The sequence below is a fragment of the Stenella coeruleoalba genome, assembly GCF_951394435.1.
Source record: "Stenella coeruleoalba genome assembly, chromosome: 20".
Lineage (NCBI taxonomy): Eukaryota > Metazoa > Chordata > Mammalia > Artiodactyla > Delphinidae > Stenella > Stenella coeruleoalba.
Genome location: NC_137166.1, coordinates 51965108 through 51981933, shown reverse-complemented (window position 1 = coordinate 51981933; position 16826 = coordinate 51965108). Strand labels below are relative to the sequence as shown.

At 50.8% G+C, this 16826-nt stretch overlaps 1 protein-coding gene across 3 annotated transcripts; it reads left to right on the top strand.

The window, feature by feature from the left end:
• Positions 1-251: 251 nt before the first annotated feature.
• Positions 252-15200, top strand: TSKS (testis specific serine kinase substrate). 3 transcript variants are annotated; one of them, XM_079908271.1, is made up of 11 exons: positions 252-551; positions 797-1010; positions 8608-8703; positions 8910-8993; positions 9326-9409; positions 9983-10263; positions 10731-10925; positions 11782-11955; positions 12632-12767; positions 13881-14005; positions 14137-15200. In XM_079908271.1, the coding sequence occupies exons 1-11, from the start codon at positions 382-384 to the stop codon at positions 14291-14293; spliced, it is 1716 nt and encodes a 571-aa protein (XP_079764397.1). In that variant the 5' UTR covers positions 252-381; the 3' UTR covers positions 14294-15200. The 3 variants fall into 3 exon arrangements, with proteins under 3 accessions (XP_079764397.1, XP_079764398.1, XP_079764396.1); XM_079908272.1 differs by having other exon boundaries at positions 13838-14005; XM_079908270.1 differs by having other exon boundaries at positions 9299-9409.
• The last annotated feature ends 1626 nt before the right edge of the window (positions 15201-16826 follow it).

Genomic DNA, 16826 nt, shown 5'->3' with positions numbered 1-16826 from the left:
TACATGATGAAGCAAGTCTGAATGGGGGGGCTGGGTGACCCCACAGTGAGTTTCAGGGAAAGGTAATTTGGACCCCTCCCAAGAACCAGCGGGTCCGTCCACTCTAAGTTCTGGACTAGAAGGAATTTCACTGTGCTTCTGAAGGGGAGGGACAGATCGGGGTAGAACTAGAATCCTGAACAAGAGTTCACTGAGCCCCCCGGGGGAACGTGCCAAGTCATGTTTCCCCACCCTTGTGCCCCCCCCCCCGTTACTGGGGCCCTTTGGTTGGGTCCTTTATGAGGCAGGCTTGTGGGGACAGGGGACCTTGAGGGCCAGTGGTCAGTGTAGGTGGAGAGCCTCAGAGGAAGGAGCCCCTGGGAGCCGGGCCCTCCACAGGCCATGGCGAGCGTGGTGGTGAAGACGATCTGGCAGTCCAAAGAGATCCATGAGGCTGGGGACCCCCCCGCGGGGGTCGAGAGTCGCTCCCAGCTGGTCCCCGAGGCTCCTGGGGGTGTGACCAGCCCAGTCAAAGGGATCTCAAAGAAAAAGAAGGCTGTGTCCTTCCACGGGTGGGTTTGTCACAGCCTGTCGGGGGCGGTCCCAGCACCCAGCCCTTGCCTCTGACAGAGCACAAGTCCCACTGTGGGTGCTGGTGGAAAGGGAGGAAAACAGGCAGCAGAGATGGAGGAGAAAGAAGAAAGCAGGCGGCGAAGTTGAAATCAGAGAGAGTAGGGAATGTGCAGACAGGGAGGTGGGAGGGGCCATACCCTGCTGGGGTGGCATCTTGACCCTCCTGCCTGTTTCTCCTCCCTAGGGTGGAGCCTCGGATGTCCTATGAGCCAATGCACTGCTGCCTGAACCTCAAACGGTCCTCAGCCTGCACCAATGTGTCCCTGCTCAACCTGGCCACCATGGAGCTCACCGACTCCTCGGGGACAGACTCAACCGTGGAAGACAGCAGCCTGATGGCATTGCCCGTGCCCATCCCACCCTGGGCTCCAGATGACCCAGACATCACGGAAATACTGGTGAGAGGGCCCTCGGCCGGGCTGGGGAATACGAGGTTTCTCCCCTGGTGGTAGGCAAATACTGAGGATGGGTTTGGGGGGGTGTCTTCTTGATTTGGAATGAGAAGGTTCGTGTCACCCTTTGAGGCCCTACAGTCAGCCATAAATCTGCTCCATCCAGGGTGAATGCTGCCGGCTGCCTGCGAGTTGGTCTTTTGTTCGTTCAGTCACTTCCAAATGTCCTGGGTGAAGCTGGAGTCACAGATAGGAATCGGGCCAGGTCCCTGCCCCAGGGAAGCCCCCCGTCTGGTGGGAGTGACAGATACAGACTGGGGTGACAAATTCCACAATGGAGGTAACACTGGGGATTCCAGAAAAGGGCCCCTCAAACCAGGCTAGGGGTATCAGGGAAAACTTCTGGAGGAGGCAGTGTTGGAACTGGGCTTTGACGGATAAGCAGGAGTTCTCTGAGTGGACCACCTCAGACTGTGGGGCAAAACTGGGAGGTGAGCAAGACCTAGGAGAATTTAGAGAATTCCTGACTAGAGCATAGAATGCTACAGCTTGGTCCTTTAACTCTCCCACCAACCTTCACCCCCTGCCAGGCTTCTCCTGGGTCAGACCCTGAACTTGGCTTGACATGGACACTGAGAATTACACTAACAATAATCACGGCCAGAATGATACTAATAAGATTCACTAGCGGGAATTCCCTGGCATTCCAGTGGTTAGGATTCCAACCTGCAGTGGGCATGGCTTCAATCCCAGCTCAGGGAACTAAGATCCCGCATGCCACACAGCATGGTCAAAAAAAAAAAAAAAAAAAAAAGATTCACTAGCACATACTGAGCACTTTCTGTGTTCCAGGAGCCTCAGTGCCCTCATCTGTAAAATGGAGATGCATGTGTTTGTTCTTTCAAGAAATATTTCTTAAACACCTACAATGTGCCAGGCACTGCTCTAGGAAGAGGAAATATAGCAGCACCCAAAACAGAGTTCTGGAGAGAATTGCACCCATCTCATGAGGTTGTCATGACAATGAAATGAAATTCGTTCATGTAAAATGTTTAGCACAATAGTCAGTTGTATGCACGGAATAGTTAGTCATTATTTTTATCCTCATTTCACAGATGAAGATATTGAGCCCCTTGAAGGTTAATTAGCATACCCAAAGTCATACGGCTTCTAAGTAGTGGAGCCGGGCTTAGGAGTCAGCACCTGCATTGCTGGGGGCAGTAGAGGTCACCGTGGGAGCCCTGAAGAAGGCCTTGGCCCAGCCGACCATGGTCAAGGAAGGCTTTCTAGAAAAGGCAGCACACAAGCTGGATCTTGAAGATAAAGGAAGGCAGAATACAGGGAAGGGTGTTCCACCTAGCTGGAACAGCATACGCAAAAGGGCAGGAGTTGAAAAGAGCCTGGGGAACATGTCCTTGTGGCTAGATTGTGGTGTGTGGGAGAGGTAAGGCTGGCAGGGGGTGGGCACAGGACACAGAGGCTGAGAAATGTGGGCATTCTCCATTCTCTTGAGGACAATGAGGAGCCACTGAGGGTTCCTGGGCAGGGGACAGGAGCAACACACGGCATTTGGGCTCCATACCCATTTACTGAGCATCTGCTATGTTCCAGGCACTGTGCTACATCCCTACGGTGGGGGGGGGGGGCTCTCGTTTTCCTCTCTTAGAGGTTCTGCAAGGAAGATGAAAACAAAAATAAGTGAGGTAGAGAGAGGTGGAGTGATCCCCTGCAAGGTTAGAGAACTTGTAAGAAGCAGCGTCAGGACCAGAAGCTTAGCGAGTGTGATGCTTTCTTTCCCTAGAAGATGCCTCTGGCCCCGGGTGGGAGACGTTTGGAGGGGAGAGATTGGAGGCAGGCAGGCCGGGCGAGGGTCCAGGGTAAGAGGACCAGGTGGAGAGAAGCCAGCAGGCAGAGAGAGAGAGTCCAGGTGGGATGGATGGCCTGGGAGGCGTCCCCTCCCGCCAGAACACTTTCCTCCCCTTCTCTTCCAGCATCGCTCAGGCAGCACTTGCAGAGGTCCGCCTCCCACCGGAGCTATTTCTGAGTCACATCCTCCAGAGGATTGTGATGGCTGAGAAAGAGCCCTGGGCGGCCAAGATAAAGGTCTGATGCAGCTGCAGCTCACTGTGGGGCTGCAGGGGAGCATCAGCCTCTATGGGGCTTCTCCATAAAATGGAAAAAGTACTGTCAGTCAACACCTTAGGGTATGGGCAGGAACCGTGAGGAGGTGGGCAGGAAGAACACAGGCTGGCACACAGCATCTGAGCTACATCGGGAGAGAAATCTGGAGATGGGCAGAGAGGGGGGTGGGGCGGAAACCCAGAGAGAAAGGAGGACAGAGACCCAGAGAGAGGAGGATGGGGACCTGGGGAGGGGGACAGAGACAGAAAACCAGAGCTAGAGGGGGCCAGAGACCCAGAGAAGGAAGGAACGGACACCAGAGAGAGAGGTGGGACAGAGAACTAGAGAGGAAAGGAAGAGAACCTGGGAGCGACGGAGACCCTGGGTGAGAGAGTGATAATTCCCAGACTGGATGGAGGGTCAGCAGAAGAATGGTGAAGCAAACAGCTTTGGCTCCTGGCTTTTTTTTTTTTTTTGGCCGTGCTGTGCAGTTTGTGGGATTTTAGTTCCCCGACCAGGAATTGAACCCAGGCTCCTGGCAGTGAGAGCATGGAGTCCTAACCACGGGACCACCAGGGAATTCCCTGGCTCCTGTCTTAAGCTCTGACATCTTTATGAGGCCAAAGGATGCAACTGAGGAGGTAGTATTGCTTTGGAGGAAGGTCAGTGCCTCCATGCGGAAATGGCCAGAGCAGGTCTTTTGAGTCCTGCTTGGAACTTGTCCTGCTGTCTACAGATTTCCCTGAGGCTGCTGTAGGGTCTTGGTGCTAAGCCCTTTCCTGGTAGGTCCTGTCGTGTTGTCTTTATGTTTAACGATGCTGACACTAATCACTGCACTTGGCTTATGGATCCTATCATCTTCTTGACCTTTCCTCACCACCATCTAAGCAAGGTATCCTCATTCCCATTTGACAAGAAGGGAAACCGAGGCAGGCTCGGAGTGGGGAATTGGATTGCCCAGTTGCATGGCATCTGGATGGCCAAGGAGAGGTTTATCCCCAGGTTTGGCTCCCCACCACCACCATGCCATTCGCTTTTTTAGCCAAGGCTAGCAGTGAAGCTAAAACTCACCTCCAGGGACCCTAGCTGCATTTTCTCTTTTCCCAAGTATTGACCAAGGGCCTTTCTGGGTTAGCCTGTGTTCCTCCCAACAGCAGCCCTGTGAAGGTAGTTGTTAGTCCCTCCCCATTTTACAGGTAGGGAAACAGAGGCTTAGAGAGGTGAAGTCCCCTCCCTGAGGTCACACAGCTAGTAAGTGGAAGAACTGAGTTGACTCCAGAACCTGCTCCCCTAGTTTCCCAGAGCAGCTACCTATGGGAAATCCAAGACCGTTGGGTCTTCAGTTTAAAAATATCACAGCTATTGCTGTGAAACAAATGATTCCCGACCTTAAAACAACAGACCTGGAGTGGCTTAATTGGGTGGTTCTGGCTTAGGGTCTCTCATGAGGTTGTAGTCAAGATTTTGGCAGGGGCTGCAGTCATCTGAAGGCTTGATTGGAGCTGGAGGTTGGGCTTCCAAGATGGCGCACTCACATGGCTCTTGGTTGGAGGCCTCAGTTCCTTGCCACACGGGCCTCTCCATAGGTAGTTGCTTAGAACATGGCAACTATCATTCTCCAGAGTAAGAGTGAGCAAGAAGGAAGACATGGTTCCTCTTACGAACTCATTTCTTAAGTCACATACCGTCACTTCTGCCTTATTCTATTTACTAGGTATGAGTCACTAAGTCCAGCTGACACTCAAGTGACAGGAATAAGGCTGCACATTTTAAAAGAGCCTCAAAAACTTTGTGGGCATATTTTAAACCACCATGGTTTTGTGTGGGTTTTATTGGTTTTAAATTTTTTTTCTTTTTTGTAGGTGCCCTTCACCAGGATGAGCAAGTTCCCTTGTGCTTCTAGTTTGTTGAGGGTTTTTATCATGAAAGGGCATTGGATTTTGTCAAATGCTATTTCTCTATTCATTGACATGATTGTATTTTTTCCCCCTATATTTCACTAATATGGAATGTTACATGGGTTAATTTTCACGTTGAACCAAATTTACATTCCTGGGATAAATCCTACTTGGCATGGTGTATAATCCTTTTTATACGCTGCTGGACTTGGTTTGCTAGTATTCTGTTGAAAATTTTGTGGCTGCTTTCAGAAGGAATATGGATCTGTAGTTTTATTATCTGGTGATGTCTTTGGTTTTGGTATCAGGGTAACATTGGCCTCATAGAATGAGTTAGTTCCCTCCTCTTCTGTTTTGTTTGTTTTCTGTTTTTTTGTTTTTTTGTTTTTTGGTGAAGGGTTTGAGATGAATTGGCAGCAACTCTTTTTCAAATGATTGGTAGAATTCACCAGTGAAGCCATCTGGGCTTTTTTTGTTGGAAGTTTTAAAATTACTAACTCAACCTCTTTACTTATTACAGGTCTATCTAGATGTCCGAGCTCTTCTTGAGTTAGTGTTTTGCTAGGAATTTGTCCATTTCATCTAGATTATCAAGTTTGATGACATACAATTGTTCATAGTGTTCCCTTTTCATCTTTTGATGAAACATACAATTTTTGATGACATACAATTGTTCATAGTGTTCCCTTTTCATCTTTTCTCTTTCCGTAAGATTGGTAGTAATGTCCTCTTTCCTTCCTGATTTTAGTAATTTGAGCCTTCTTCCTCTTTTTCATGGTCAGTCTAGCTTAAAACTTGTCAATTTTGTTGACCTTTTCAAAAAACCAACTTCTGGTTTTGTTGATTTTTCTCTACTGTTTTTCTATTCTCTATTTCATTTTTTTCCACTCTAATCTTTATTATTTCCTTCATTCTGCTAGCTTTGGGTTAAGTTGTCCCTTCTTTTTCTAGTTTCTTAAGGTGGAAGATTAGGTTACTGATCTTAAGTTCTTTTATTTTTTTTATTTTTGCGGTACATGGGCCTCTCACTGCTGTGGCCTCTCCCGTTGCGGAGCACAGGCTCCGGACGCATAGGCTTAGCAGCCATGGCTCACGGGCCCAGCCGCTCCGCGGCATGTGGGATCCTCCTGGACCAGGGCACGAACCCGTGTCCCCTGCATCGGCAGGCGGACTCTCAACCACTGCACCACCAGGGAAGCCCTTAAGTTCTTTTTTGATGTAGGTGTTTACAGCTCTAAATTTCCCTCAAAGTATTGCCTCTGCTGCATCTCACAAGTTTTGGTATGTTATGTTTTCATTTTCCCTCATTCCTAAGTATAATTTCTCTTGTGATTTCTTCTTCTACCCATTGGCTGTTTATGAGTGTGTTGTTTAATTTCCATATATTTGTGAGTTTCTCAAATTTCTTTCTGCTATTGATTCCTGATTTCATTCTACTGAGGTCATTGAGGTCAGAAAACATACTTTGTTTTCAAATCCTTTTAAATTTATTGAGACTTGTTTTGTCACTTAATATATGGTCTGTCCTCGACCATATGAACAACGTTTAATTTCACTTGAGAAGAATGTGTATTCTTTTGTTGGGTGGAATGTTCTGTAGGTGCCTGTTAGGTCTGGTTGGTTTATAGTGTTGTCCAAGTCTTCTATCTCCTTGTTGATCTAGTTGTTCAATCCATTCTTGAAAGTGAGGTATTGTAGTCTCCAACCATTACTGTTAAATTGTCAATTTCTCCCTTCAATTCTGTCAGTGTCTTTTTTTTCTTTTTGGCCACGCTGTGGGGCGTGCAGATCTTAGTTCCCTGAGCAGGGATTGAAACTGGGCCCTCAGCAGTGAAAGCACAGAGTCCTAACCACTGGACTGCCAGGGAATTCCCAATTCTAACAGTTTTTGATTCATGTGTTTTGAAGCTCTATTAGGTGCATATATATTTATGATTGTTATAATCCCCTCAATGACTTGACTCATAGATTTGGCCAGTTTGGAGGGGTGGAATTTGGGGGCTCCCGACTCCACCATTTTGCTGATGTCACCTTAATACAATATTGCTTATCACACTTGTTCTCCAGAGCAGTTATGCAAGAAATGTGAAGTTGTTCCCATTTTACAATGGAGAAAGCTTGCTCTCTCTTTTCTCTTTGTGTATTAGTTCAACAGCTGTGAAAGAAACCAAAATAGCTGGTGGAAGCAGGATAGTTTGTTGCTCACATAAATGTCTCAAGTATAGCAGGTCTCTTCAAATGCAGTAGGTTAGAGTCTCCAGTGTTCTGGGGGCTCAGCTATTAAGCCACAAGTTTGGCTGCTGTAACAAAAAGGTACAAAGTAGCATAGTTTCAACAAGATGGAAAATGTTCTCTTGGTTACATGTATAAAAGTATTCATAAGTGGTTGGAATTAAGTATGGTGGCTTCACAGCGTTGAGGATTCAGTTTGTTTTTTTTTGCAGTATGCGGGCCTCTCACTGCTGTGGCCTTTCCCGTTGCGGAGCACAGGCTCCAGGCGCGCAGGCTCAGCGGCCATGGCTCACGAGCCCAGCCGCTCCGCGGCATGTGGGATCCTCCCGGACCGGGGCACGAACCCGCGTCCCCTACATCAGCAGGTGGACTCTCAACCACTGAGCCACCAGGGAAGCCCCAGTCTTCTTTTATATTGTGTCCTCCATCTCATGGTCCAAGATGGCTGCTCTGGCTTTAGCTATCAACATGGTAGGGAGAGAGAAAGGGAGGTGTGCTACTTTTCTTTATTAAAGGCATGACTTGGAAATTGCCTGCATTATCTCCACTCATATTCCATATGGCCACACCTGGCTGTAAAGGCAGCTGGGAATTGTCGTCTTTGGCTGAGCAGTGAGGTACCAGGCTAACTCTTCTATAAATGTGGGAATGGGAGAGTGGAGATCCATGATAGATATTCATCCCTCCTGAGCCAGTTTGTTTGACAGGAGTCACAAAGCATTTTATGGTGACATAAGGTAGCAATGAACAGAGGCTATATGGCGTCATGGTTTGAAACAAAGGCTCTGAGCATAAATTCTGACAAGGTCACCTCCTGTCTCGTGTACCCGGGAGTACAAGGGACATCCCCTCTCTGGGCCTCATTTGCCTCGCTTGCAAAATGGGGCAAATAACCTCAAAAGGTGTGGTTGTGAGGAATAAAAAGGAAAATGTGGGTAAGAGCTTGGCCTGGTGCATCGTGAGTGCTTATATCTGGAAAGTGGGTTATCTTTGGAATTCTCCACTGCCTGGAGGGAAAGACAGGCATGTGTTTTAACAGTTTATCTTATTTATGTATGTGGACCCCAAAGGCATTTATCTCAGGTTAAGACCAACCTCCTTCTCCCCCATGTCTGAGCTTCCCACCCCCGACTCCCTCCTGGATCCTACTTATTTTTCTTGCCATCCGCTAAGTAGAAAACGAGGCTGCCCCCCGGTTTTATACCAAGAATCAAAGAGGCGCAGCCCTGGCCCCAAATTCCACAGCTATTCCAGGGCAGAATCCAGGTGTAAAGCTAGTTCTAGACCTTCTCTTGTGGTTGGGGTTTGCTCCCACGCACCCACTGACCCACCTGTCTCCCATTCTTCCCCAGAGCTGGGTTAACAGTGGATTGGTCCACGCCAAAGATTCCATCACCAGCTTGAAGGAAAAGACCACCCGGGTTAACCAGCACGTGCACACGCTGCAGGTCGTGAGGACCACCCGCCCCCTCCCGCAACATCTCCTCTTCCTCCAGGGTCACGTTGCCCTCTTAGAGCTATCCTCCAACTCAATGCACCCATAGCCCAGTTGGGGAGAATGAGGCTCAGAAGGGAAAGGAAGCTTCCCACCTCTCCTCCCCACGGGGTGTCTCCTTGAGGCCCTGGCTAACCTCTCCTCCCTTCCATGCTCCAGAGTGAGTGTTCTGTGCTGAGTGAGAATCTAGAGAGGAGGCGGCAAGAGGCGGAAGAACTAGAAGGGTACTGTAGTCAACTCAAGGTGAGCCGCTGTGGGGCAGGAACGGGGCAGGAGTAGGAAGTGGAAGTAGGAAGAGGGTGAGAGGAAGAGGGGAGGAATGGAGTGGTGGACAGGTGAGAGGTGGGGTGAAGTGGAAAAGGAGTATGGCAGAGGTCCGAGGAAGAACCATTTCTTTAGCCAAGGGAACCAAGCCGGGAAAGGGCAGACCAATAAGCAGAAGGCAGACCTTGCGGAAGGAGGGGGCGTGCCTTAAACGCGGGGGGTGGAGGCTATATGGAAAATAGCGAGGGTAAGGGTTGGGAGGCGGAACTGGAATGCGAAGGCAGGGGCCCTGCCCTGGTGTCCTGACCCAGGAGAACTGCCGGAAGGTGACCCGGTCGGTGGAAGATGCTGAAATAAAAACCAACGTCCTGAAGCAGAACTCTGCCCTGCTGGAGGTAAGGGGGAGGTGTCTAAGGGTTTGAGGAAGGTACTCAAGTAACCGAGGTACTTGAGGTAGACTTCAGGTGGGACTTCTCGCCCTGCCACCACCACCACCACACTGCCCCTTCATGTTCATGGTCATACTTTTCCATGCACAGTCATATTCAAGTCCCGGAGAGAGGGATTCGTATCGGACTTGGAGTGGGAATGCCTGTCCTGCCCACATACCCACTCATTTCCCACCAAAATGTTGGAAAAGCTTCAGCTGTTCTTCCTAAACAGGAGGGACTGGAATTGGATGCCTTCGAGGATTAGAGTGAGGGTGGAGGGATAGATGGAGACAAAGAGGCAGGCATTCAGTCCAAGGTGAGTTGGACTCCAGCTGGGCTTCGAATGGGGCATCCCTCCCTAGTAACAGCAAGCGGGAGTCCATCAAGACTTCAGGTGGGACTTCCCGATATCCCGTGTCCACATCCATTCACTTTCCAGCCTCAGGAATTCACTGGGCGGATTTGGTGGTGGAGGCGGTGGTAGTGGTGGGAGGCAAGGGGCCGGACGCAGTAACCCTGCCCTCTTTCCCCGCCCAGGAGAAGCTGCGCTACCTCCAGATGCAGAATGAGACGCCCAGGAGGCAGGAGGCTGAGCTGCAGGGGCTGGAGCAGAAGCTGGAGGCTGGCCTCTCCCGCCACGGCCTGGGCCTCGCCACCCAGCCCCCAGGCTGCTCCAGCCCGCCAGGGAGCCCCGACGGATCCCCACGACGGCGAGGCCTGGCCCCAGGCGGCTGGGGAATGGGGCCCCGGGCAGGGGAGGGCCCCATCGTGAGCGAGCAGGAGTTGCAGAAGGTCTCTGCCTACCTTGAGGAGCTGAGGTGAGTGGGATCCTGGGATGGGCCCAGGGGGTGGAGCCTCGAAGAGGAGCGTTCTGGGGGCGGTGACCCGGAAAGGCAGGACTTCGAAGAACCGAGTTTTGAACATAGGGCCGGTGGCAGGGGGGTCCGCGTCTGGTGAAAATGAGGTGGGCGGGTTTTGGGACGTGGCAGGTCTTTGGAGGCTCCAACTCCGGGGGACAGGGTTGGCGCGAGCGGTATCTTGAGGAGGCAGTGTCTGGAGGAGCTGATGTGGGGCTGGGAGGCAGGCCGAGAGAAGGCCAGGATACCTGATAAGGGGATAGAGGCAGGGTTCTGGAGGACATGAGAGGATCCCAAATAAATGAACAGGACAGGAGAATTCGGGGACAGGGTGGGTCCGGAGCCACGGGCGTGGTCTTGGTGGGGCGCGGCGGACGGGGACGTATTCAAACCTAGCCCTGACGCGTTCCTTACCTCTACCCTTACAGGAGGGAGGTGTCCTCACTGACCGCCCGGTGGCATCAGGAGGAGGGGGCCGTGCAGGAGGCCCTACGGCTGCTCGGGGGCCTAGGCGGCAGGATCGACAGCTTCCTGGGCCAGTGGGAGCGAGCGCAGCGCGAGCAGGCTCAGGCCGCGCGGGGCCTGCAAGACCTGCGGGGCCGCACGGAAGAGCTGTGCACCATGTAAGGACCCAGACTAGCGCACGGGGCGGGGAGGTGGGAGGGCGGAGCCTTGAGGGAAAGGGGTGGGCCAATCAGCTGGAGCCAATCGGGTGGAGCGCATATACTGACAGGTGGAAACCCCAGTTAGAGAGTAGGGAGGGGCGTGTTATACCTAAGAAGCACTGAGGGGCGGAGCCACTTAGAGAAGAGGTGAGTTCCACACCTTACAAGGACAAGGGGCGGAGCCAAGCAGGAACAGGGGAAACCAATTAGAGAACAGGGAGGTACATTCCCGACAATAAAATGCAAAAGGAGGTACCAATCAGAGCAGAGGGGGCAAGGCAGAGCGGGGTATTGAAAACTGGGTGGAGACAGAGGTGCTGGGCTAATTTTGGGTGGAGCCTTGCTGGGACTACAGGTTTCCCTGCCATCCAAAAGTAGAGCAGTTCCTGTGAAACCTTCGGTAAGCCAAAATAGCATAAAGCGAAGAAGCAATTACCTTAGAATACATCTTGCTAACAGATGCACAAAATAAATTGAGATAAAGCACAGGTGGCCATAGACAACACAGTTCAAAGCTATGGTGGCTTGGTGCTGAGATACTGAGTGTAGTTCTCGGAGAAGGGGCTTGGTGGCGCCACTCTCGCTGCTTGGAGCGTGTCCTGCTTCTGTAACAGCTTGCTACAAAACAAATGCTTTGCGCTTTTTTGCATAAAAGGGCAAATCCTCTTCGGACTTCTTTTGGTTAGTGAAAACAGGTACTAATGTAGGCCTTTTGTAAAAATGAAGTGGGGTAAAGCGAACTTTCAAAAATCGGAGGATGCCTGTATACTGTTGGAGAGGCGACCTCACTGTACTGTTTACTCTCACACCGCAGGGTGGAGCGGTCAGCAGTGTCGGTGGCTTCACTGAGGAGCGAACTGGAGGCGCTGAGCCCAGTGAAACCGATTCTGGAGGAGCTTGGGCGGCACTTTCAGAGCTCTCGTAGAGGGTCTGACCTCTCTATGAACCTGGATCGGGCCCCCCAAGGCTCCTGTGCCCGCTGTGCCAGGTAAGGGGGCAGCGCCTGGCTCCAGGTGCATTCTGCATCGTATTGAGGACCAAGCATTGAAGGAGATGAGACTTTAGCAAGAGTAGAGAGGGAAATTCATTGTGGGAGACAGGGCATCCCCATGTATTGCAGGATGGGCCAGTCTCGCGGCATTATGGGAGTCACATTTCTTCCCTCCCCACAAGGTGAAGTCAGTGTCTTGTGGAACGCAAGAAAGACTTGATGTTTTTCGAGCATCTTGGATTTCCAGTGCATTGTGGGAAGGCTGGGCAGTGGTACTGGGTGGGAGGCAGGTTTTCTCAGTGCATCGTAGGGAAATGAGACCTTGGGGTGTTGGAAGTCGACAGATACCATGCTTGATCTGTGTTAGGAAGGGTGCAGAGCATTTCCAATACAACATGGGATCGGTTTTAACTAGTGCATTGTGGGAAATGTGAGTTTTTGATGAACCGAGGACCGTGTGGTGGAAATCCCCAGGCACTGTGAGATCTCCCCACGCTGTGGAAACCAGAGCATACCAGATGAACTGTAGTTTGGGCCCAGTGCATGGTGGGAAGGTTGCCTGGGTGCATAGTGGAAACGGGACCTGGGTGGAGGCTGGGGAGATGGGCATGGTGTATCCTGGGAATGGAGTTGGTCCGAGGCCTCTTTCACCTGGTGACTACCCCTCCCCCAGCCAGGGACAGCAGTTGTCCACGGAGTTCTTGCAGCAGCTGCTGGAGCGAGCGCTGACCCCGCTAGTGGACGAGGTGAAGCAGAAGGGCCTGGTTCCTGCCTGCCCCAGCTGCCAGAGGCTACACAAGAAGATTCTGGTACCAAGGACCATGGGCCACTATGCCCCACTTTTTGGTCAGGGCAGGGCGGGGAGCCCCAGGCACAAGGACACTTCTGGTGTGTGGCAGGATGGGAAGGATGAGCTGTGGGCAGGAGGTGTTGGGGGAACACTTGGCTCTAATACTTCGGGACGGGGTGAGAGGGGAGCTGTTTGGTGTCTAGTGAGTCATAGGTCAATCATTATGGAAGCTTGGGTGATGGATATGGGCCCAAAGCATGATGGGACATGGATCTGGTGCACTGTGGGACAGAGGAGACAAACACCAGTCTATAGCTTCATGGAATATAAGCCTGATTTTCTATGAGACTTAAGAGAGGCAATGCATTATATGGGATCACTGAGATCAGAGAGGGGACCCAGCAAATAGCAGGTCACAGTAAGCTAATGCATTGTGGGAAATGGAACCACAGCTCTTCGTGAGGCATTGCACACAGACTCAGGCCCAATAACTGATGGAACTTGAGGCTGGTGTACATTCTGAAACATAGAGATCTAGTATATTATGGGATATTGGCCTAATGTATGATGGGATATGAGTTGTAGTGGGTGAAACAGACAAAATGAGGCAGTAACGGACAGTCATGTGGCAGATCTAGAGGACTAAGACATGATAGGACATGGGGGCTGGTACATTGTGGGATATAGGGAACCAGGGCACTGAGGACTATTACTGTGACTGAGGCTGGCCTAATTGATAAGATGTGGGGGTCACATCCCATAATGTGAATTATGGGATGTAGATGATCCCCATGTGATGGGATACCGGGGCCCAGACATCAAATGCATGATGGCTCATGGGCATTAGGGGACAATGTGATAGATGCTGATTTACTGCTTACAGGGACAAAGAAGGCCAGTGCAGTAGGGGACAGATAGTGGGACAGACACAAGTCTAGTGCACAATGGGACTTGGGAGGCCCAGTGCACTGTGGGATGCTGGGGTCAGCCTCAGGCTCAAGGCATGATGGGATACTCTGGGGGAGGAATGCGGACCCTAGGGGACCCTGCCCTTTGCCCTCCACGATCCAGATCCCCCTCCACTCCCACCCCAGTCCAGCAAGCCTAGCAGCACCTACACTCCTCTCCCCAGGAGCTGGAGCGCCAGGCCTTGGCCAAACATGTCAGGGCAGAAGCCCTGAGCTCCACCCTTCGGCTGGCCCAAGACGAAGCCTTGCGGGCCAAGAACCTGCTGCTGACGGACAAGATGAAGCCAGAGTGAGGAAGGAGGCTGAGGGCATGGGAGGAGGGTGAGGTCTTGGGGAAAGGGCTTGAGTCACCCCCGGCTTCCACACCAGCCCCGAGGCATCGGGCCTCCCGAGTACTAACTGCCCACTCTCTCGTTACAGGGAGAAGGTGGCCGCTCTGGACTATCTACACTTGAAGATGTGCTCTCTCCACGATCAACTCAGCAACCTGCCACTCGAGGGGTCCATGGGGACAATGGGGGGAGGAAATGATGGGGGAACTCCCCCAAAACGTGGGGGCCCAACCCCTGAGCAATAAATGGCCCCTCATGCTGGCATGAATTCCATCTCCTTTTCGGCACCAGAAGAGGGCCAGTAAAATTGCACACGCACCATGCACCAGCCTCTGTGCTCACTATGACTTGGTCCTCAGCCAACAGGGTGTCGATGGCGGTACAGTTCTTTAGTTTCTTGGGTTTTTGTTGTCTTTTATTATTTATTTATTTATTTGCTTTTTTTATTTGGCTGCACCGGGTCTTAGTTGCTGCTTACAGGATCTTTTAGTTGCGGCATGTGGGATCTTCGTGGCGGCATGCGGGATCTGGTTCCCTGACCAGGGATCGAACCCAGGCCCCCTGCATTGGGGGCTCAGAGTCTTAACCACTGGACCACCAGGGAAGTCCAGTACAGTTCTTTGAAAAGGAGGCAGGGGGTAGAAATAAGGTTCTGTGGTGCAGTTTGAGCCTGTCAAGCCAACATTTTTTAGGATGACTTTTACTAGATAATGATATTGTCTACCACTGTGTAAGAAAACTACCCTCCCCTCCAAAAAACTTAGCTGCTTATAACATATTATCTTACATTTCTGAGGGTCAGGAATCTGGGAGTGGCATAGCTGGATGGTACAGGCTCAGGGTCCTCAAGAGTTTTCGGTGAGGATATCAGTTGGGGCTGTTGTCACCTGAAGGCTTGCCTGGGGCTGGATGTTATACTTCCAAGATGGCGTATTCACATGGCTTTTGGTTGGAGGCCTCAGTTTCTCTTGGCAGCTAACTTCCCCCAGGGCAAGCAGTCTAAGAACAAGCAGGAAGCTAAGATGCCTTTAATGACCTAGTCTTCGAAGTTGCATACCATCATTTTCTCTTTTTATATTCACTAGAACTGAGTCACTAAGTCCAGATCATACTCACAGGGTGTGTCAAAGAATTTGCAGACTTTTTTTTTTTTTTTTTGCGGTACGCAGGCCTCTCACTGCTGTGGCCTCTCCCGTTGCGGAGCGCAGGCTCCGGATGCACAGGCTCAGCAGCCATGGCTCACGGGCCAAGCCGCTCCCGCGGCATGTGGGATCCTCCTGGATCGGGGTACGAACCCATGTCCCCTGCATCGGCAGGCGGACTCTCAACCACTGCGCCACGAGGGAAGCCCTGCAGACATATTTTGAAGAGAATGTCAATTTGTGTATATATTTTAAACCACCACACTAATACTATTTTTAAATGTACAGTTGAAATATAAACAGAAAAGTTCACAAGTTAAAAGTGAACAGCTTAGGGCTTCCCTGGTGGCGCAGTGGTTGAGAATCCGCCTGACAATGCAGAGGACACAGGTTCGTGCCCCGGTCCAGGAAGATCCCACATGCCGCGGAGCGGCTAGGCCTGTGAGCTATGGCCGCTGAGCCTGCGCGTCCGGAGCCTGTGCTCCGCAACGGGAGAGGCCACAACAGTGAGAGGCCCGCGTACCGCAAAAAAAAAAAAAAAAAAAAAAAGAATCTGCCTGCCAATGGAGGGGACACGGGTTCAAGCCCTGGTCTGGGAAGATTCCACATGCCGCAGAGCAACTAAGCCCGTGCGCCACAACTACTGAGCCTGTGCTCTAGAGCCCCCAAGCCACAACTACTGAGCCTGTGTGCCACAACTACCGAAGCCCGGGGGCCTAGAGCCTGTGCTCCGCAACAAGAGAAGCCACCGCAATGAGAAGCCTGTGCGCAGCAACAAAGACCCAATGCAGCCAAAAATAAATAAATTTTTTTAAAAAGCCAGTCGTTTAAAAAAAAGTGAACAGGGCTTCCCTGGTGGCGCAGTGGTTGAGAGTCTGCCTGCCGATGCAGGGGACACGGGTTCGTGCCCTGGTCCGGGAAGATCCCACATGCCGCGGAGCGGCTGGGCCCGTGAGCCATGGCCGCTGAGCCTGCGCGTCCGGAGCCTGTGCTCCGCAACGTGAGAGGCCACAACAGTGAGAGGCCCGCGTACCACCAAAAAAAAAAAAAAAAAAAGTGAACAGCTCAATGAATTCATGAAGTGGACATGTTTGTGTAACCACCACCGAGATTTAGAAACTACACCTGACCAGCATTCCCTGAACCTCAATCATTACCCTTTCCTTCTACCCCAAAGGTAACCCCTATTCTTCTAATACCATTGCAGTAAGGTAAGAAAAGAGAGACTATAGGATAGGAAAGGAAGAAAACTATCATTATTCTGAGATGGCATAACAGTACATATAATCAAAGAGAATCCAACAGAATCTATAAATTACTAAAAATCAGTGAGTTTAGCAAGGAAGCTGAATAAAAGGTGACATTAAAAAAAACTCTGTATGCCAGTGATGAAAGTTTAGAAAATGAAAAACTTTCAAAGGTGCTATTTCTAAGTAGCATAGAACTAAAAAATGTCTAGGAATCCAACAAAAGATAAGTTATGATCTCTACATCAAACTTTAAAATATTATTGCGAGAAGTTAAAGACCTTAACAAATGGGGAATTATACCATATTCATGGTTTATAAGATGTCATTATAAAGATGTTACTTCTCTCTGATTGATTTATAGATTTGAAGATAGCAGGTATGAGATT

What these genes read in the sequence shown, in the direction of transcription:
- TSKS (XM_079908270.1), top strand. Translation starts at nt 382, where the DNA reads ATGGCGAGCGTGGTGGTGAAGACGATCTGGCAGTCCAAAGAGATCCAT. An exon ending in AGAACTCTGCCCTGCTGGAG is followed by an intron (nt 9,410 to 9,982) that starts GTAAGGGGGAGG and finishes TTCCCCGCCCAG; the next exon opens with GAGAAGCTGCGCTACCTCCA. An exon ending in GGCTACACAAGAAGATTCTG is followed by an intron (nt 12,768 to 13,880) that starts GTACCAAGGACC and finishes TCCTCTCCCCAG; the next exon opens with GAGCTGGAGCGCCAGGCCTT.